The 22,607-nt window shown below is 37.8% G+C and overlaps 1 protein-coding gene across 1 annotated transcript in view; it reads left to right on the forward strand.

The window, feature by feature from the left end:
- The first annotated feature begins 3,022 nt into the window (after positions 1-3,022).
- Positions 3,023-22,607, forward strand: part of LOC112694483 (transcriptional coactivator YAP1) — a 58,028-nt gene continuing 38,443 nt past the window's right edge. Inside the window, exon 1 of the mRNA XM_025569953.1 lies at positions 3,023-4,166. Coding sequence (XP_025425738.1) covers positions 3,598-4,166 — 569 coding nt within the window. The 5' untranslated portion in view covers positions 3,023-3,597. The remainder of the gene's footprint in view (positions 4,167-22,607) is intronic.

Genomic DNA, 22,607 nt, shown 5'->3' on the forward strand with positions numbered 1-22,607 from the left:
ATCGTGTTGAAACAAAATTTGGTATTTTTGAAAGATACCCATCGATAATGTTCAATATCTTAGATCTAACGTCTTTTCTATTTGTGTTTTATTTCATGAAAGTAGTATATTTTCGTACAAAATTAGTTATGACCGAGTTCATTTTTAACTTCTAAGAGTTTGTAAGTAGAACTTAGTTTATAACAGTGTGCGTATGTTATATTTAAGATGATATTGTAATATAAGTAAGTATTGGTCAAGTATATGTTTATAAAATAATATATTTAGTCTAAAATCTAATACTCGAGAAAATCTAAGTCAAACTATCAGATTTAATCAACATATAACTGATTTAACGTATCATTTATAAACTACTAGAGCCTTTTACCGACAATTATATTAAAAATAATATTAAATCTTGGTCCACAACACAATAAATAAAACATATGCTTAATGTTATTATTATAATAACGAAAAGAATAACATTGATCTTTCTGTGTATGCTCTTATACAACAAAGTACCTACACACTACATACTATACAGTCTATAAATGAAATCGATCAGGGACTGGATGGATGTGCTATAAATAGTAATCAGGCATATCTAATAACTACGGAACATAAAATTACAAAATCGTTAAAATTTTTCATTAATAACTATATTATATTCCTAACATATTATTTAAAGATTTTTGATTTTGTGTGATACTGATTAAAGTTTTAAAAAGAACCACAGTGTATAGACGCTTAGATTCTAGTATTTGATGTCAGTTTCCATAGTTCGTATACATTTTTAAGCAACGATCAACTATCATGTCAGTTGAAAAACGACTATGAACAAAGTCGGTATAATTTAACATTTCGATATAATTAAACATTAATATTGATATTTTGAATAGAATTTCATTGTAACTCAATTATAGCACGTGATAAAGGAATTATATTCGCTTATAGCTCAAACTTAGATCTTAAAACTCCAACTTAATCATCTATTTTAATGTTATAGCAAGTGAAGTAAAACAAAATCACACCGATATTAATCTGAAGATTAATGTATAAGTTAACTAATATACCTCAATACCTAGTTAAAAATAATTTTATCATAAGAAATCGTTTGTTATAAGTTGTATTGTTGAACGAAATTAAACTTTATTTAAAAGTATACGCTAAAAATTATTTATATATCAGAAAAACAAATATGAAAAAATCTAAAATAATGTTTTAACGAAAGCATTTATATTTGAGTTCCAATAATTCAAAAAAAAAAAAAAAAAACAGATTTTCGCGAGCAGACTTCCGACACAGAAAACGCAATCGTCATTTACGGTTTGAATTTGAAATATGATTACATTGCAGCAAACTTGGTTTACAAGTGTTAAACAGTAATTTTACCCATTTTCGAGTAAATATTCATTTTCAGATAGAGAGCCTTCGACGACGCATAGAAATCATCCACGTAGGCATACTGTTTCGGTTATCTTTTTTTACAGAGTGTGTATAATGTATGGTAAACACACACACACGATACGATAAAAATGTTAAACCCTTTTCAGACGGTGCGACCTTGAGCACGGCAACATCAAGTGTACAGTGTACCAGTGCACCCTCTTCCGGCGAAGGCCGCGTATGGCAGGTACCTCTACAGGTATGCAACGGCAGGTAAGGCAACTCAACGTTTCTAGGGCCGAGGTCACGCTACGTACGCTACAACCGTCGTTACGTGTTGCGGACGAATATCGTCCGTATCGCGGTATACGTTCGTATTACGTTCGTGCGCGAATAAAGCTGTTTTTAACAGTTTTGAGCACCGACACACGATCCAATCGACAATTAATTGCAATACGTACCGTATGTTGCGTACAGCACGGCTAACATTATTGACCGTGGTTTTATTCGGTCGATTTGTTTTTCCACTAAACGACGAACGGTTGCGCGTAGTAGTGCTCCGATTGATCGTGGAACAAATGTACGTACTGCCAGTGCCGCGTTAAGCTGTGTAGTCGCCCCGGAACAAATTAAAATATGCCACCCTTGAGAAAATTACAATTCAAAGTAAAAAATAATATACGTAATAGAAATAATATGTATTATAGTTGTATATTTGTACAAGAAAAATTATAATCATATTTTTTTTATTTTATGTTGATCCTCAAAAATTTGCCACCCCGGGGCAATTTCCCCCCTTTACCCCCCGTTAAACGCAACTTTGCGTGCTGCACCCCGTCCCGTTGACGACCGTACGTTCCGCGAGAGCTGCCACGGCGACAGACAAGCGACATTGCGATTAACCGAACCGGTGCATGCAGGGAACGGTACGAGATAAAGTGTTTGGAGACGAGAGGTGCCGATTTCGGACGACGTCGAAAATCCCCAACAACCTTGCACCGTGTGGACCGGCGCTGGTGAACGGGGGTCGTAACAAGTGCGTTCGAAATCACGTCCGATGACGTCTTGAGGACGCGATCTTCGTGGCGTGCGCGTACTGCACCGAGAGACACGGAGATCCTTCGCGCGGGATAGTTTTGCGCGCGCCGGCCGCCGACCGAACGAGTATTTATAGGTCGGCGGCGCGGTGAAACGAACAAAATTTAATAACGATTGTCTCGAAGACTTCCGAACCGGACGTGGAAGCGTAACACGCGCAGCAGCAGCAGCAGCAGCACACATGGCGCGAGAGAAAATAAACTGTTCGGTGACGTAATTTTATACGTCTAACGAATGTGTGCAATACGTCTAGTGGCAATTGGACTAAGTCCGTCGCCGGGCGCCGCCGTTCGTTTATGAATGACCTCTCTTTAGCGTCGTCGTAGGGCCCAGAAGATGGTGGTCGCGGGTGGCGAGGGGAGTCCGAAGAACGTAGTCGTCTCTTCGAACCGGGGCAGTGCGTCCAAAACAGGGGCACGGACCGACGGCATGAGCGGCGGCGGGCCGCGTGCCGGTATGCGGTTACACTGCGCCGCCCGACGTGTCGACGACTAGGAGTCCCCACCGCTTATTAGGCGTTCCGCCGCCGGTCGGACTGACGGTGTGTGCCGTGGCGGTGCGTGCGTGCGGGGATCGAGCTGTGATACTAGTTGCGCCAGCCAGTTGCCAGTTCGTCGCCACTCGCCGCCCCACAGTTTTGGAGTGAACGCGTTTGTGTTCGGTCCGTCCGAGCCCGTTCGGTAATGTGCGCATGACGTCGTCGGAAAAAATAATTAATAATTTTTTGTGATAATAATAAATAATACGTGTACTACCGCTGCTACTAGTGCTATACATAATATTACCAACGACGAGACGGAGACGTCGTATAGTTTTATTTATTTAAATTTTTTATTTTTATTTTTTTTTTTTTATCATCGTTGTAACGTAGTACCTAGTCGAAGGTGTTGTTGTTGTTGTTATTATTATTATTGTTAACGCTACTACTATTATTTATTATTATCATCATCATTATTATTATTATTATTATTACAATACCATCGTCACCCGTCGTCGACGCGTTATTAATCCCACGGTCGGTACCTGTCGCGCCGCGTCCGCGTGCACCACGTATACGCACGACGACGACGACAACGCCTCGCTTGATGTGCTCCGGCAGCCGTTGACCGAACGAACACACTGTGCGAAGACGTCATGTCCGGCTTACAGCAGCAGCAGCAGCAGCAGCAGCAGCAGCAGGAACAGGTCACCATCAAGATGGAACCGTCGGACCCGAGCAGCCCGGCCACGGCTGTTGCCGCTGCCATCAACAACAACCTGGTGGTGCGGGTGGACCAGGACTCGGAGACGGACCTGCAAGCGCTGTTCGACACAGTGCTGAAGCCGGACGGGAAGAAACCGCTGCAGCTGCCGTTACGCATGCGCCAACTACCCAAGTCGTTTTTTAACCCGCCGTCCACGGGCTCCAAGTCGTCATCCATATCGCACAGCCGCGAGAACTCCGGCGACTCGGCTTTCGGGACGGCACCGTCCATCGGCCAGTCGTGCGTGGCCGGCGGTGGTCCGGGGCCAATGCACTCGCGCGCTCACAGCTCGCCCGCCTCGCTGCAGCAGACGTACGGGGTCAGCGCGGCCAAGCAACAGCAACAGCAGCACGTCAAGCAGCGCAGCTACGACGTGTCCAGCGCCATCGATGAGTTGGGCCCGCTGCCTCAGGGATGGGAACAGGCCCGGACGCCCGAGGGACAGATTTACTTTTTGAAGTGAGTGCTGAACTGTGTGCGTGTCGTACTGTATTGCTTGTTGGTGTAGGGTAGTGCATGCACGCCGAATAAGTTGCGTGGAAACAAACCCTTGCAGTAGAATACTCTTAGTCTATATAATTGGGATAATAGCGTTAGGACATCACACGTTTACATTTCCAATTTACATTTATATTTATATATATATATACATGCCGTTGCGCGATCAAGATGCTTCTTTTTTTTCTACTCTCACCGGTCCGTCCCGCCCTACAGGCTCCCCCTGCGATGCTTTTTTCGACGAGACATGCTGGTTATTTTGGCGACCGCGATGTCCAGACACGGTCTCCGTCGTCGGTCTATATTTAAACGACAGGCGCGCCAGACTTTAATATAGCGACCCGCCGTCGAACCCTTTCGTTCCCGTGTTAATGTCGTGTAAAATGTTCGCTTGTAGATGAAGCCCTTGAACGGCGCCGAATGTAATATCGTTATTGCGATGCAACCAAAAACCGTCACAATGTCGAACGGATCGGCGGTTGTGTAATAACAGGTACCTAACTCGAGTACCGGTCACTAGAATTCGAATGTGTGAGGATGAAGGGGGGTAGTTGAAAATCGAACTGTCGAGATTAATTAACGATGGAGAAGTGAACCCGACGTCTAATGATTCGATCCGTCAAGGTGTTTGAGTCTTCATCGTGACGTCGAAGTTAACATTGTGTAAACTGTAAAACAAGTTTGATGGAAGATGATGCGAATCCCACAAATTTGACGTATTCGATCGTCGTGTATCGTGAAACATCGTGCGAGCGTTTACTATTCTAAATAACTGTGAATAACCGTAAACATTGATTTATAGACAAGTTAAATATTTCCCGTGAATCGCCCCCTTAACGTATCAAGTTTGACGACAAAACCCCACGCAGCAATTATTATTGTAGTATTATGTTTGAAAAACTGTTCATTTACAACACTAAATCTCAATACTTAGCGCGGTATTGTTTTTACTATCTTAAGAAAACACATGACTGCATAAATGTGTCAACAGTCCAATACTTCATAATGTTATCACCTAGCTGGTCTATATCTATAAAATAAATAATCAATATTATATATGATGATATATGATGATATAACAATGTTATTTTATGCATTTTATACTGTTCAAATGTCAAATCCATTCCTATGTAGTATATAACTGGACATATTTTCGAAATGTAAATGTCATATGATATAATATTTTTTGCCTGCGCTTTTGATAAAATTTTCTGTTGGCATAAGTTTTTATAAATCTATTTAATTTGTTGCCATAACTGTAAAACCAGTTAAAATTCTTCCATTTATTATTGCACCAGTACAATAAAATTCTTATTTTGTATCAAAAATCTAATGTGGTCTATCTGACGTTGGACTAGTTTTATTTTTTTAATTCTCAACATCGCGAATGAAACATATAATCGATTATATTCATAACATAAAAGGGCTATATTTTAATGCCAAAGTGAGTGAATAAATAGTATACTCTACTAAAGCCTTTAATTAACGCCTAAATAATTATTTTGAACATGAATGACGACCAATAGCATTATGTTCATGTAATGTAGAAATATTAATGCGTGATTTAATTATTCAACTATGATAATATTTTTATTCTTAAGTGTTATATTATATAAAATACAATATTCCGGTGAGGGCCCCTATAACATATGTACTAATCTAAACGATTCTTGTTATTAATCGGACATACATGTCAGAATCAAAACATTTAATGTTGTAAAAGGTAAATGTGTGAAATTAAAGTTACGATCTATTTCTTTTATATATTTTTTGTGAACAGATAATAAAGACCCAAAGAGTTAACCTTAAGCGGTTTGTAAGTGATAATTTTCCATTTTTGTCCATATCACGAGTAACATGGCAAAAATAAATGTATTCCAATATATTGCGTACTTACTGATCGATCTAGTAATGAGATATGAATTTTAAAAATCAGTAAGTTGTACATTGTTAGTCGTTTCATCAACTCGATTTTAATTTTCACATACATCAATTTTTTTTTTATTTTTTTATTTTTGGGATTTAAATTCCCTCAAAAAAAAAAAAAAAAAAAAAAAATGAAAAAATAAGTTTTTATCTAATCAGTTTTCAGTTTTTTCAGTTTTCTTATAATTTCTCAGTATTCAGTACGTAAGGTACCTCTTCCAGCTTCTCAAAGTTACCAATCATTAATATTTGATATCATCATTATTCCAGTAACATTAAATATTAAGGAAAGGATATTAATATTACTTTTACAAGTTTATTATAAAAATGTTAATTCTGACGTATGATGTTTCAGTAATCGTTTAGATCATGCAGTAAATTGTGTAAAAATCCAATTTTAAATAATCCAAATGTAACTGTCGCCGAATAATTAAATTAAATTAACATATTTATATTATAATATCGAGAATCATTCAAGTTTCAAAATAATTACTAATTAGTTTTTATATTTCTATTTCATTTAAAAATCAAATACAAAAGAAATATTTATTGTTACCTATACTATATCATACATATATATATCTGTGTATTGAATATTATTGGATATTTGATAACTTGAAGCAATGACTGAGTTGATTAAAATGGTCACTAAGTGGCAAATACTACTCGGCGTTATGTGTTCGTTTTAAATTTCCTCATATATGCAAATACACATGTACACGATACACACATATATATATTTTACACATTAGACTAGTTCACGAAATGTCAATACTTATTTCAAATAATAAATTAAACAATGATCGACAAAAACACGTTCACAAAAGTTATTAATTTTATAACTAGGATCTCAAAGATTCTTTCGTCTCTATCATCATGCTATAAACATTTTAAATTGAAATTTTTATTTTTGTAACTTTGCACGAAATAATAAATTATAATATATAAATTGATACAGATAATTTGTGCTAAGTCTTATAGTACTGAATTTCAATATACTATTTTGATTCAATGTTTTACAAATAGTTCGTTGTTCGTCATCATGTTTTGATAGTTTGAACGTGGGCATTGAAAATCATTTGAACTCAAACTGTAAATATTATAATGTGGTCCATAGACGTAATCAACATTCGTATACGTATTAAAAATATAATTCAAAGTGTTTTTTTTTTTTGTCTGCAGTACATAATAGTATACATTACACCCACGCACGCTAGTTTCGTCGAAATAGCTAAAATCATATTATACATGTATATTCTTCTTCAATATTAATGTCTAATTTTAAACTCAACTTTGCAGCGTTAATTTAATACATTAACGTCTTGGTTACGAGCTAATTATTCTCGAGAGTTTCATCACTGACCAATTTTAGATAAATGTATAAACTATTATCATATTATCATCCTTTTTCTGCTATTGATAATTATAATACACCGTTTATTAATCAATAAGACCAACAACGACTATACAACATTATATACAATATTCAATATACAATATTTCAGGGGTACCCGTGTTTATAAAATTATTTTTTTCGTACGGAAGTTAAATGATTGATTGACTATTTAGATTTGTGATATTCGAAACGTGTAAGTACAACATTTACGGTGTATAAAATTGCAGATTAAACGTTTAAAACCATTATTAATCCGTGCAACGCATACATAAAAATATTATGTTATATTATAATGATTGCCTTTGCGATCGTATTATACGTGTACGTTACGGAGCTATAGAAAAAAAAACATCTACGGTTAATTTGGTATCGATTAAATTCGCGAAGGCACTTTTCGTAACTCTAACAGAATTATTGGAATAGGAAAAAAAAAATTAAACTTGATTTTCGTATAATACACAAATCATTGCAATCGCATTGTTTTTCATTTCGAGTACTTCACTTCTTGGTTGTAGCAACTCTCCAAGGTTTCTTGTACCGGTTTTGGAATTTTGAAATACATCACGTGTTACAACAATGATTTTTTTCTTCGCTCGAAATCGTGCCAAAAGCCCCATTACGCAGTGGCACCGGCGGCGCGTGTGTGTGTCTCATGCGATTACGAGGAAATGTATATATTAATAATATGCGTGAACTCGTATACGTATGCGTGTATAGGTAATATGGTCGTGGTATATACCTGCGCGTGGAGTAGATATATAGGAAAAAAAAAGTATTCGTCTGTCCATGCGATATTGCATAGAAGAAAAGAAAGCAGCATGCTGAGAAACCTAGGTCGGAGCGGGGTGTGATCGAGGCCAAAGCAGATACACAGACGTACACGTACACCACTGTAAAACTGCAGCGCAGTGAGCCCCGAGGCGGCTTGGCAAACCTCTTATAATGTACCGACTTTTTCTCCGCCTCGCCTTCGGAAGAAAAAAAAATGTATACGTTTATACATATTTATATTCGAGTGTACAGGTATAGTATGAACGTGCGTATATTATAATAATTGTATGACGTACTACCGGTGTGACATTTCATGACGACGACGTCTACGACATATGTGTGCGTGTGCGTTTTTTGAAAGAAAACGTCACTGCGGGCCAGGGATGAATGCAGAAAAAAATTTCTTGGAGGGGGGGGGATTGAAAAAATATAAAATGTTACGGGTCCATGGAGCCACGAGAAGATATTACTTTTGTGTACGTTGTAGGTGGAAAGAATGAGCAAAAAAAAAAAAAAAAATTTGAGATAGACGTTTTCCGATATTTTATTTTTATTCAATTTGTGTGTACTAATTTTTCATAAACGTGCATATGCCGCGCGTTATACACGTTTTAGCGACATCCGTATTCCGATTTAAATGTTTACGCACGCACACTGATACACGCGCGCGCGTGCATGTATATATTTTAAACAGCAAATTTCCGGTATGTCAAATCTCAAGAGGAACAGGAAAAAGTTCGAGATATCAAATTTCATTAAAAAAATAATGTTTAAAAAATTTTAAAACTTAGTAAATAATTGCAATACTTAAAATACAAATACTACATACACATCAATGAACTTCAATATTTAATAAATTCATTTTTTTTTTTTTTTAAATTTGTATGGTATGTTTTTATCTCGGATCTGAATAAACTATTTTAATAAACATTTATCGATATCCAAATAAAAGAAGTCATCCCCATTTTTTTCATACTTCCATAATTGAACATCAAAATGTTATCTTTCTGTTTAATAATTTACGATAATGTATTTAGTAAAATATTGAAGTGATTAGCAATTTCCCATTTTTACTGTTTTCTTTTTCAACTAATTGTACTAAATGAATTTTGTCCGACATTTCCAAAACATTTGATTTTCTTATTCTGTACTCTCTTTCTCTCTCTCTCTCTCTCTCTCGTTGACGACACTATATGTGTTTACGAATGATTACAGATATTGACTTCGATGCGCGCGATCACAATCACTATACTAAATGCAATGCACAACATTTTCTGTTCTTACCGTTTTAAAAATATTATTTATGTACTCGAAATAACAAAAAAAAAAGTTTAATTTTACATCGAGTCATCGAAAGTAAACGCTATTGAGTGTAATGGTAGTTTCGAGGGGATTGTAGTGTAGTAGTTCGAGGTGACGAAAAATTTGACATAGCGACGTTCGACATAAGAAGATTCTACTGCAATATATTATATGATACCAGTAGCCTGCAGGATTTATCCGTGGAAAATTAAGTGTACATGAAATATATCATCAATAAACGCTATACTTTGTTTATGATTTAATATTAAATCAGTGAATCAAAAAAAAAAGATATATTTAAACTGCATCGAACGTAATTTTCTAGTTTTAGGCGCTGATTGGTTGTCTTTTCAGGGTAAAACTGTTACGAAAATCGGCGTCATCAGTGTTGGCGTGATGTAAATCAGCCGAAAAAAGAAAGAAAAAAAACAATTATTAAATGTGGGGGGGGGTGAACATAGGGACAGTAACACTCAAACCTCCCTCGCTCTCGACTTCGCCTCCGTGTGAATACGTTATTCGCGGCTGGTTCGGACGCGACGTATGTATAATGTCCGTCGCAACGTTCAACCACTGTAATCAGCCACTGCCCGTCCGTGTAGTATAATATTATAGTGGCGTTTGGGTGTTTTTAAAAATAGTCATCGTCGCCGCCACGGCGCATGTATACAATAATATATGTACATGTGTGCGAGCGCGATTGTACCGTTAAAATTATTTATATGTACCGCGACTGCGTGCGTGTGCGTGGAAACTTTGGCAACAATTCCAGCGCACGCGCGCGTTACATATAATATATATAAGATGGATTGATATATTATATGCTTGAGGAAAGAAAAAAAAAAACCGAAAAAAATACGAATTGAATTTCGTCGGTCCTAACGTACTCTCGTCGATTCGGTTCACGAGGGGATTGGGAAACGGTGGCGATCCATGGTCGCCTAACCCGTCCATCGCTGCACGCGTACAGCGTAAAGCAAATAGCCGTTAGATTTACACGTTTTCCGTCTCCGGTAACAAAACCACGTACCGCCGCGATTGGTCCGCCGATGAGGTATTTTCAGACGCATTTCAATATTCGCCGAGGTAATACAACATTATGCTCTGCTCGGGATCGAATCCCGCCGTTTTTCGAATCTATCTTCCGAATCCTGTTCGAAACCTTCGCGAAAGGAGTCAACGGCACTTTTAAAACTTATACGCAGCCAACCGTTATACACTCGGTTCTCGGCGAGCAGCAGACTTAACGACGGTGCGGACGTGTTACATCGCAATCTTATCGTACCATCACTAAGCCGCTATTGATCCGATGGAAAAGAATTACATCTTAATTACCATACTGAGCGAGCGACGGGCAGGGAAAAACGACAGCACATCCAGTTCACTTTAAATGTGCGCTCTCTTCTGTATGCAGACGCGTTCACGGGTCCCACCAGCGCCCCAGTGAATAGTCACCGGTAATTCAAGTCTTACATCTAAAACCGTCCCGTGGATATCCGATTACTCTGGTTCGACTCCGCTACACCTACATATATTTTATTGTTACCAAACGCCGATTGATATAAATAATGATTATTATTACTGCCGCGTTGCATACCGCCGCCGTTGCGTTTATTTATGTAGTCATTTTGTGGATAACATTTAATTTATATGTAAAAAAATAAATAAATACAAAACAATCCCCACCGTTCATTCCAAAATAGAATTATTAGAATATTTATAATGAAGATCACAATGACAACGTGTCTTCGGACCGTATAAGTATTATGGTAACATTAGATTTTATTAATAATTATACCACTCATAGTTTGATACTAGAGGGCAAAGATTACACACTAGTATTGCTCAATAATATAACTTAATCATACATTTCTATACGTGATATAATATTTAATGATAGCAAAAAAAAAAAAAAAACCATAATTAAAAATAACATTAATTATAGTCGAATTATATTCAAATTATTCAAATAAATTGTATGTACTATACTATTTGATACAGAGATCTATAAAAGTATACGAGTATAGAGTACATTATTAAAAATATAGAAAGTATAATATCCCGATTTAAGCAAAATATGGCAGTGAATAAGTCACACAGGATCTCAATACTATCTTAAAATCAAATCGAGATTCCGTTTTTTTTTAACTATTAAATTAGAGATACAATCTTAAAACATAAAATTAAATAATAATACGAGATTCAAAGTATATATTCGATCCTTTTGAATTACATTTAAATATAACACTTGCATAGGCGCGCGCAGACCTGCATTTCTGGAGGTCTCTGCAATCATTTCGGGCCATATCTTAAAAACACGTAAAGGTACAGTTAATAATTGATTAAATAAATGTAACTTTAATTTTCTTTTTGATATTATGTGATATATTAATCCCAATCAATATATTTTCCTTGAATCTTGTATATTCTTCTCAGATAGCTTTAATTGATTTGTTCTTTTCTAGTAAACTGAAGCTGTTGTGTAACCAAAAGAAGTTTTCTCACGAAAATTAAGAACATTTAGTTTTAGTTTTTCCATTACGAAACATAATTTATCTTTTAACAGATGTTTTAGAGTAGATTACATTTAATTTAAGCAACAACAGTTTAAATACGGCCCCGTTACTCTTAGATTAAAATCGTAGGGCCCTATTTAAAAAAATTCGGGAGATGCCCGGGTACACCCGGCACCCACCATGTACACGTCTAAGAACACGTGTGTAATAATAATTGCATTAATAAACACCGGTGAATTTTGAAGTGCATCGGTAGCTATTCATCAATGCAGAACGCATGCAAATATGGTTGCGGGAACTTTCCGAGACTGTGAGAATTTCATTCAACCTCCTTCCGGGTCCCCGGACATACAAAGGTTTTGTGATGATACTTACCATAACATCGTTAACCGCTGATATAAATACAATGTTTTCAATATTATAATTGTTTGAAAAAAAAGTACACATAATATTATAACAGCGTGAGCCCTGTGTTTTATAATAATAATTCACTATGATGTTCTCATGTAGAATTTAAGTGTACAAAGTAAAATTAAATTGTAAGTCGGACACTGCTGCGCTCGAAACAAAGAGATTCTCGTCGAATTCAGACGTATGATCAACAAGCAAACTTAATACCTCGTACTACGTCGTAATATATATAAATAGATGTATAGTGATTTTCGGGGAAAGAGTAACGAAATCGGCCGTGGGTGATAAGAATTAGTGTAGCTGTACGTATTGTATACGTATAATTATTGTAGGTACGAGAGAGAGAAAAAAACGATAATGATAAATCCGGATAAGGGCGCCACGAGATGGATTCGAGGGTGGTCGGAGAGAAGAAAACGAAGCGCATCGGATCGAGTTGCGCGTAACAGTGCGCGCACACAGTCGGCCGCCGCATTGGGAAAACGAGCTGCTGCGTAACGGCGCGCAGGAGAAAGGAAACAGTGAAAATCGTACGCGGCCCGAGCCAAGGTCAAGACCGTGTCGAGTTTTTCATCGTCTTGTAAACAATGCGCTTGCACATTACGCGTACGCTCGTTTGGGTTGTAAAGGTTCTACGCGTGCACCGTACTCGGGAAAACCGCGACGCGGTTCGATCGTTTTCGTGTTTTTGGGAACCACTTGTCAGTCCTGCAAACGCGCTCGTCAATGGACGTCCGGTTTACACGCGCACACGCGCACGAAATCTGGTCTTCCTACAAATAAAACGGCGGTCACACGCGCACACGTGTGCCGTACGCGCAAACGTCTTACGTTCGCTCACAGCTTACGTAGAAGCGGTCAATGGAAGAAGGCTCCGTCCGCATAATATCGTAATAATAAATGTAACGACATGGTGCGTGATAAATCTGAATTTATTGATGTTAATTTACACGATCGGAAAACGCCGATGCGCGTGTGTACGAGCCCCGTACGTTATTGTTTTCGAATAAACATACTGCGTGTATGTACGTGTGTGCGTGCGTGTACACGAGAGAGATAAGTCTAACTGCAGCGACTGTGCGCGTATTGTAATAATTATTGTAGGTCATCCCGTGTCAATTGGATTTCTTTCGAGAAAACCACTGGGAACCAATTAGTCCTCGTTTCGGCAAGTGTTTATTTTTCGAATTCGATTCCATTAATAACACGCACGCGCACTGGTGTGTACTATACTACGCTACGTATTAGATATATATTTATATTGTTACTACTAAATACTACTACTACTACTACTACTACTACTACAGTTACTGTTGCTGCTGCTACTACTACTATTACTACTGCTCTTACTACTAGTTTTTTTTTTTATCTCCGTAATACGTCGGACTCGTGGGAGAACTGCGTTGCTTTGCTTTGCCGCCGGGCCGCCGTCGTCTGTTTATTTAAACCTTCGTAAATGTTACTTATTCTAAACATTTTTTTTTTCTTTTACAATAATTTATAGTTTTATGTCTTAATATTAGCAATGTTATCTGTGTAAAGAAACCTGAGGTTTTTTTGGTCGTATTGGTTCTCAGGCTGGCGTATTCGCCCACTACCTTCAGAGTTTCGTTTCTATGTTCTCAAGATACTCGTATTTGTGATATAACGTTCCACTGCTTCCCATCTATCCCTGTTGTCCAGCATAATGTTCACTTGGCGTTCTTCGTTCCGTTTTTCTGTTTTTCGCACCGCCACGTGCCAATAAGTGCACTGGAGTAATGCTTGTCACTATTAATATCGCAGCTGTGAACACCGTTCTATACCCACTTGCAGTGCCGAAACTACAAAATAGGAAGCCCGAGTGCGGTAATTATATTGGGCTTCTTCCGAGGATTTATCTTTGTTCAATTTAAGTATCAATTTTTTTAAGTTTTAAAACACATTTCACATCAGTTAGTGTGTGTTATATGTATATATATATATCAAACTAAATACCTATAACTGTTGTATATTATACTTCATTACATATTTATATATAATAGTAAATTTATTTAAGTAGTTTAGGTAGGTATATTGTATGCCTACTCAAATAATCAATGGACTCATTGTTAAATAAATATTATATTATTCTAAAACATAATCTTACCTGAATTTTAAAAAAATTTCTTTTTATTATTAAATAATTGTGTGTTTGTAATGTGCAGTTTATTTCAGGCTGGGACTAGCCCCCCCCCCCCCAAATTTTATGTAAGCCTTGGAGACCATGTGCGTGGCACACTCTGCACACCCGGTTTTTATGGCACTGCCCACTTGCCACTTTTAACGCCATCGAGTGTTGCAGGCTCAATATTAACTGTCGGTGATTCCTGTGCTTTAGTGATGAACATCACATTAGAACCGTATACAGTAGTTGGCTGTTCACCACAAATGCGAGCAGTTTCCTATTGATTGCTGTCGGTCCTTCAACATTAGGCATCAACCGAACTAGAGCAGCTGACTTCTTCGTTGCTTTTGTCCTTGCAACATTAGTGTGGTCCTTAAAACCGAGTTTTGTGCTAATCTCAACGCCTAGATATCTGTTGTATTCTTTCAGATCTAGAGTTTCTCCTTGTAGTGTGAACTGTGGTAATCTGTATCGCTGTTCTATTATCTATTATCTTCCATCTACTAATTTACTTGACTTAGTGCGTTATTCATCGTTGTTTCCAACAGATAGGTATTCTTTGCAATTCGTACTACCGGGATATCATTAGTGAACGGTACAACATCAATTCCTTCAGGAAACGCTTGGCCCAGTAGGCTATCATAGAATATGTTCCATATAATAGAATCAATGACCTACCCTTGTGGTACTACACTGGTGACCTTAATAATGCTTGCGTCTGTCTGTAGATTTCTCTCTTGCAGGTAATCTTTAGCAATCGCTTGAGATAGCATGGTGTGTTATTGTGTCTCAACGCGTCTCTAATTTTTTCTAATGATACAATATTGAAGGCGTTAGTTATCTTCTTCATATAATACTTACCAGTTTGATACTTTTTTTCAAATTATACGTGTTACAAAAGTCATGTCAATGTATGATTTATGTGCTCTTGGTATAAACGTTGGTCTTTTCTCTGTATTGCATATTTGTAGGTCTAAGAATCTTTCTAAATCTGCAAGGACATCTCCATGTTTATTTATCGTTGATAATCCTCATTCGGGTCGTTTGGCATTTAAATCACCCGCCACTAGCACTGGACCACCGGTTCCGCGACACTGTCTTCGAATCTGCTAAGAAACAAGTTATATTCAGCTATAGAGATATTTGGCGAGAAATACGCGCTATAGAGTCGGATGTTATTCATTATAATCCATCGAAACTCCATGTTTATTGGTCCCAAAGCATCCACTAATATACTGCTAGTCACATATATTGCTTGCCCTATCTGGGGCAAATGCGCTCTTACCCATATAAAAAAAACTCCAAATATTCCAAAATAAAACTTTAAGAATAATAACCAACGCTCCATGGTTTGTAAGAAACCAAAGTATTCATAAAGATCTCAATATTCCAATACTTCAAGACCACATTAAAAATCTGGCTGACAGTTTCTTCAAGTCTATTCAAAAGTCAACGGGTTCAATGCACTACAAACTCAACATAGGACCACCGATCCAACCCCGCCTCCGACGCGGACGATCACACGACCTACTTTCATAAACAAAAATTTAAGCTAATGCCACCAAAACTGTCACTACTATGTATGGTACACTTCGTACTTAATTATTGTTAATTAATCTTGTTATCTGTTCTTTCTTTTCTTTTTTTTTTTTTTCTTAAATCGTTACCTTGTTATAAAAGTCAAAAATTAAAATTTGTAAATTATCTCTAAATTATCTCTAGATATAGATAGCCTACTGTTGGATAGGAATGTCTTAAAACAAATAAAAAAAAAATAAAAAAAATAAACATATATTGCTGCTCTGCCGATAGTGTCACTACACCAACCACACCCTTTGCTTGCATTTCGGCACTGCTCACTTACTAGTTCCACGTCTGCCCCAACCTGGGAACCTGGGGTTCCACGTCAGCCCCTGCAGCAACTACTACTACTACTACTACTATTACTTTTTTTTTTTATCATATTAATTGCTGGACTCAAGGGAAAACTACCTTTGCTTTCCCACCGAGCCACCATCTTTTATTTGTCTAAATAAACTTTACACATTATACACATTTACCTTATACTAAACATTCAGCAATCAAAAATAAAATATAATCTCAGGATCTTAGTTTAACAATATTACACGTTTGTGCATTGCACCTGGAGCGATTTTCCCAATAGCCATTGGATTCTTGGTGTGCGCCCGCCGCCTTGGGCATCTTGTTTTACCTCCTAGGCCTTTCCTCTTGTTCTTTAGTCCTCAGGAGTAACGTACCGTTCTACCGCTTCCCAGTTTCCTTTATTGCATAGCATGATTGCTATTATCGTTTCTGGTGTAATGGCTTGATTGACCGTAGCTTCCAGATCTTCCAGTTTCCTTGCCCACCGACAACACTTGAAAAACGTGTGTTCTGCATCATCAATAGTATCTCCATAGGATAGACAGTGTGCGCTCTCTGTGTGGGCAAACCTGTGTAGGTATGCTTGGAAGCAGCCATGTCCCGTCAACATCTGAGTCAAGTAGTAGCTTTACAACCCATGCAGACGATTTACTCAATCACGAACTCTCGGTATAAGTCGCTTTGTCCACGCTCCTCTTACTCTTTCATCTTCCTATTCCTGTTGCCACCACCGCCAAGTATTTTCATCAATCATGTGCTTTGCCTCTTCGACCCCATTTTAAGTAGTTGTTCGCTCCGTCCTCTCGCCATATGATGCACCGGGACGATGGTGGCCACAACCAGTATTGCCACCGTGGATACAGTCTTGTACGCGCTGGCGACTCTCAAGGCTATTGCGCGCTGTGGGCCTAGCAGTAGCTGTCTGTGGTTATAAAACACTAGCGATGCGCTCCATACGGGGGCCGCATATAGTAGTTGACTGTGTACTACAGAAGCAAGTAATTTCCTTTTAATCGGTCTCGGACCTTTAACATTAGGCATCAAGCGTGAAAGAGCAACCGTTGTCTTCAGAGCTTTGTTGCGCACCATCTGAATGTGTTCCATGAACTAAGTTCTACTTCCAAGTAACGCATTTGTCCTTTTATCTCCAAGGTTTCGCCTTGTAGCACGAGCTGCGGACGTCTATATTTACGTTTTGTCGTCATCATTATCGCCACTGTTTTACTCGCCGATATTGTCAGTCCGTTTACGCTCATCCATTCGCTAACTTTTTTTAGAGCAGTATTTATTGCGACTTCTAAAGCCTCTGTACACCAGTCGGATCCAACTACTCCGGATACAACGTCATCTGCGAACGCAATAATCCGTACTCCTTCGGTCAGTGGTAGGCGCAATAGATCATCGTAAAATGTATGCTACAAAATAGGGCCAATAACTGAACCTTGTGGTGCGCTACTTGTAACATCAATGTTTCCCGCATCTGTCTGTAGCCGCCTCTCTCTAAGGTAGTCTCGAAGTATTCGTATAAGGTAAAAAGGTACATTTTTTCGTCTTAGTGCTTCTCCAATTTTTTCCCAGGGTACGGTGTTAAAGGCATTAGCGACATCAATAGACACTAAAGCACAGAGCTTTCTTCGTCTCCAGGGTACAGAATTGATATGATTTACTATAGCCAGCACTTTTTCAATGGCATCCATTGTAGACTTCCCTCTTCTGAAACTATACTGGTTCTCCGAAAGCCCCTCTAGCCCAAGGTGTGCCTCTAATCGTCTCTTCAAAACGCGCTCAAACATCTTGCCAATCGTATTAAACATGCTTAAGGGCCGGTAGGAGGATGGCAATTCCAAAGGTTTGTCCGGTTTTCTAACCAACACAAGTCGAGCTTCCTTCCAAGCAATTGGGAAACACCCATTCTGTAAGCATTTGTTAAAGACATTTGCAACTTCAACTAGCCTCTTCAGTATAACTGCCTTCACTACCGTGTTGGGTATACCATCTGGACCTGGCGCTTTCCCAGAAGGTAACGCATTGGCCAGCTCCACCAACTCACCAACCTTGACTAGTTCAATTGTCTCCGTTTCAGGTGGCAACTGCCACTCCACAAACCACCTGGTAGGTGCTTCTAAATCTAAATCTCTACACTCGCCGGGCCCCCTCCGTTTCCTTGTTCTTTGAAATTTCCACCTTGCTGCAAGAGTGGTTTTGCGCAATCCAGCAATTTCTTGTGTCCACCAGTGGACCGGCTTTTTTCGGCCATAGTATGACTTGATGGGCATTGTGTAGTTACATGCAGCCACAAGGTATGCATCCAGGGCATTTGGCAGCACTTCTGGCGAGTCAGTTCCGCCAAACTCTGATACCATATTTTTTTCCAAGAACATAAGCAACCTTTCTCGGTCTAGTTTCTTCCATTCCCATCCCTTCGGGGCCGGTTGAACTGGAATAGACGCGGTAAGCGCGATGTCAAATTTGATGTACCAGTGTAAACTCATCGATTCCTCGTCAAGCACTCGCCAGTTATTTATCTTGCTCCAAAGCGATCGGGATACAAATGTTATGTCTATGAAGAATTCAGGCCCTCCTCTTGTGAATGTTGAGCGGTCGCCGACATTGCAAACTTGTAAGTCTAATGAACACGATAATTCCGTCAATAAATCCCCTCTTATATCTGAAATTTGTGATCCCCATTCAAGCCGCTTGACATTGAAGTCACCTCCTATGATTACTGGTCCGTCTGCTCCTTGCACGCAGTCTTCCAATCTATTAAGGAACTCATTGTATTCCTCCACTGAGATGGTTTGTGAGCAATATACGCTAAAGATGCGTATACCCTTTATTTTAATCCACCGAAACCCAATATCTGCTTGGCCAATAGCTTCTATCGCTATATCCTTAGCTACAAATATCGCGGCTCTTCCTGACTCGTCACTGTACCATCCTACATTCTCGCCCAGATTACGGTACTGTTCACTGACCAATACCACGTCAGCACAATGTTCCCTTGCGGTATGTACCATCAGGTCCTGTGCTTCCCTACCAACGCCAATATTTATTTGGAGAAAATTAATCATTGTGAAGATGACCGCAGCGCCTCCTGCCTTAGTGTCTCCCTAAACAATGCACGGTTATTATCAGTCCCCTGGCAATCTTTAATGTAATGCCCGAGGTTGCCGCAGCCCCTGCAGCAACTTGATCGGTCAGTCCCCTGGCAATCACGAGTTTTATGACCAGGCGCTAGACATCGGAAAAATCGTTTGGTATTTAGCCATATCCTCGTTTTGCAAGAAACATAACCAACTCTAATACGCCCCATATCAACAATTTTGTTGGCGACTTCAGATGTAACCGTTATTATTGCAATCTATTGGCCCCGTGACATTTTTAACATTGCGATTTTCTTCGCAGACTCGTTTGGGAAAATCGAGGTGATTACTTTCTCGATCTCTTCAGTTGTTGTTACTTCATCTAGGCCAAAAATACCAACTTTAACAGTCTGTTTAAGAGTGGATACTGATCCAGTTTCCCCAACAGCTTTCAAAATGGCTGAATTTACTTTTTCAACATTGGCAGAATTTCTATCCAATTCCACCAGTAGGTGGCCAGCTTCCGTCTTACACATTGATATGATATCCTTAGCAAACTCTTTTAGGGTTGGTTCTTCCCTGACCCTTTTAAGCATGTCAACATATGATACGCTTCCTGCCTTGGCTAACACCGCTTGTGCTTTTTTCCTTATTGTCTTTTTTTTTTTTTTAAGGACTTTAGTCCAAGGTTCTTCAACAAAGGTAGCTGTCCCGCCACCATCGGTCATCTGAATCTCTTTCGGCAAAGTTTCTCTTGGTCTATTAATATAATTTGCTGTTAGTTCGCTAATCTTACGGTCTTATTCAGTCAGCAGGTACTTTATTTCCTTAATTTCTTCTAAGAGTTTGTCATCCACTTTTTCTATACCTTCATTGTTCTTCCCAGATCCACCATTGTCTCTTTCTTTCCTCACTATAAGTTTCATCCACTGTGATTTAGCTTCAAGTCGCTCCTTGTGTGCCTCGATAGCATTCCTTCGCACGTCCATTGCTTCGGCTAGTGCAGTTTGGACTAGTTTCGGCACGGTTCTGGCTGCCTTGACTTGCTCCAACATCACATTGAGTTTTCTACCGACTCGATTTAAGTGTTCCTCCTCCGTTTTTTCAGAATATTCCATTCTTTTGTGCCAGTCCTCCGCCGATGTAGGAAGTGGCCCCTTATCTTTCGTCATTTTGCCTGATTTGGTCGCTAACAGTTTTTCCGTAAGCGTGGCCTTTTTTTCAGTTTGTTTACTCATGTCTCCACCTGTCGTGGAAACCCCACTAGATTCTGCTTCGGAATTCATCGAAAATATCGCGGGAGGTTCCAATTCCGGTGATATCAGAGCATCCCGCAATATTCCATAGAGTTGTTACTGTAAACTATTAGCAAAATCGGGTGAATGTGACCTTGAACACGGTCTTCAGAGGCGCATGGCATACGTTATCTCTTAAATAAATCACATCACAGAACAATAAATAACTGTATTGATAATACGCCAAAAAGAATATATATATTTTTTTTAGAAATCAAAAATAAATGGTTACAAATTAACTAGTTTATGAAATAGGTACAGTTTTTATTACCTACCTCCTGTTAGCTAAAGCTTGTGTTGGAGGTAGGGAGCTATTACATTTACAGATAAAATAATACAATAAGATAATCTCTTGTAATATTAGATACAATAATTTACCAACAAGATTACTTTAAAAATATAAAAATAAACAAGAAAAAAAATGACAAAGTTTTATCATGAATAAATTAATAATATATTAAAAATATATAACGTTTATGCAATCAAAATAGACTGTTATATATATAAATAGAAGATCAATATTTTACAATAAATATATAATATTCGTGCACATAATTATTCAATTCTAGAAATATATATTTATATAATAATCCTTTAATATTAATGTTTTCACGTGTAATAATATTTCTTTTCAAATCCAGAGGCATAGCATTATAATAAGTCGGGCCTAAGTAATTTACAAATATATGACCAAAAGATTTATTACGATATTTAACTGCAAAATCATATTTTCTAACTTCTCCTTCATGAGTATTATCATTATGTAATTGATCAGTATTAAGTTGTTTAATAATGAACATATTTACTATTTTTTTATATAATTGTCTTACTGGCAAGACCTCTAATTCTTTATAATTTACAATTGTTGATCCTTGTAGTGAAAACTTACTTAAGCAAATTCTAACAATGTGATTTTGATTAATTATTAAAAGAATTAATATATTGTCTCGAAGGCCACCCCAAGCTAATAAACCTAAAAAACTAATAATCAAACTAATAAATATATATACCCCATAGATATCTATGTATAAACCATATACATGAACATTTTCCGTTTTTCATAATATCGTAACAAATAGGGAAATACGTTACCAACATCTTATCAGATTACGGATTAGGTTCAACATTTTAGAGTCCAATACTTCAAACAGTAGGGATACAGTGGACCGATCAGCTGATCGAATATCGCTTCTATATTTTTCTGTGCTACTACTATTACTACTACTATTACTATGTACTATTACCATCACTACCTATACTACTTGCTGCTGCCTCTATAGCTGCGCGCACCCTTCATTCCGTTATATAATAAACAATAGTTTTTCATTCTATTGCACACGCGTACGTATAATATTTAAATACATATATAATATACTTATACGAATATACGAGTATACATGTATGTGAAATATTGTGTCACCTTCTTCAGAAAATCCGAACTACTCGTCAGCAGTTTAACAAATATAAGTAGGTATACGCACCGTACGATATATATTAATTAATTAAACCAAAACAATTGATTATTATATATATATATATATATTATTACTTAAAAGAATTTATTATGCTTATTAAACACTAATTCGTTTGTATTATAAAATTTCGTAAGTAACGTGTACGTGTTTTTTTCTTCGTTTAACGAGCTAAATATTTTAAATTAAATTTTTTTTTA

This window comes from Sipha flava, unplaced genomic scaffold (assembly GCF_003268045.1).
Source record: "Sipha flava isolate LNK unplaced genomic scaffold, YSA_version1 130_pilon_pilon, whole genome shotgun sequence".
Classification (NCBI taxonomy): domain Eukaryota; kingdom Metazoa; phylum Arthropoda; class Insecta; order Hemiptera; family Aphididae; genus Sipha; species Sipha flava.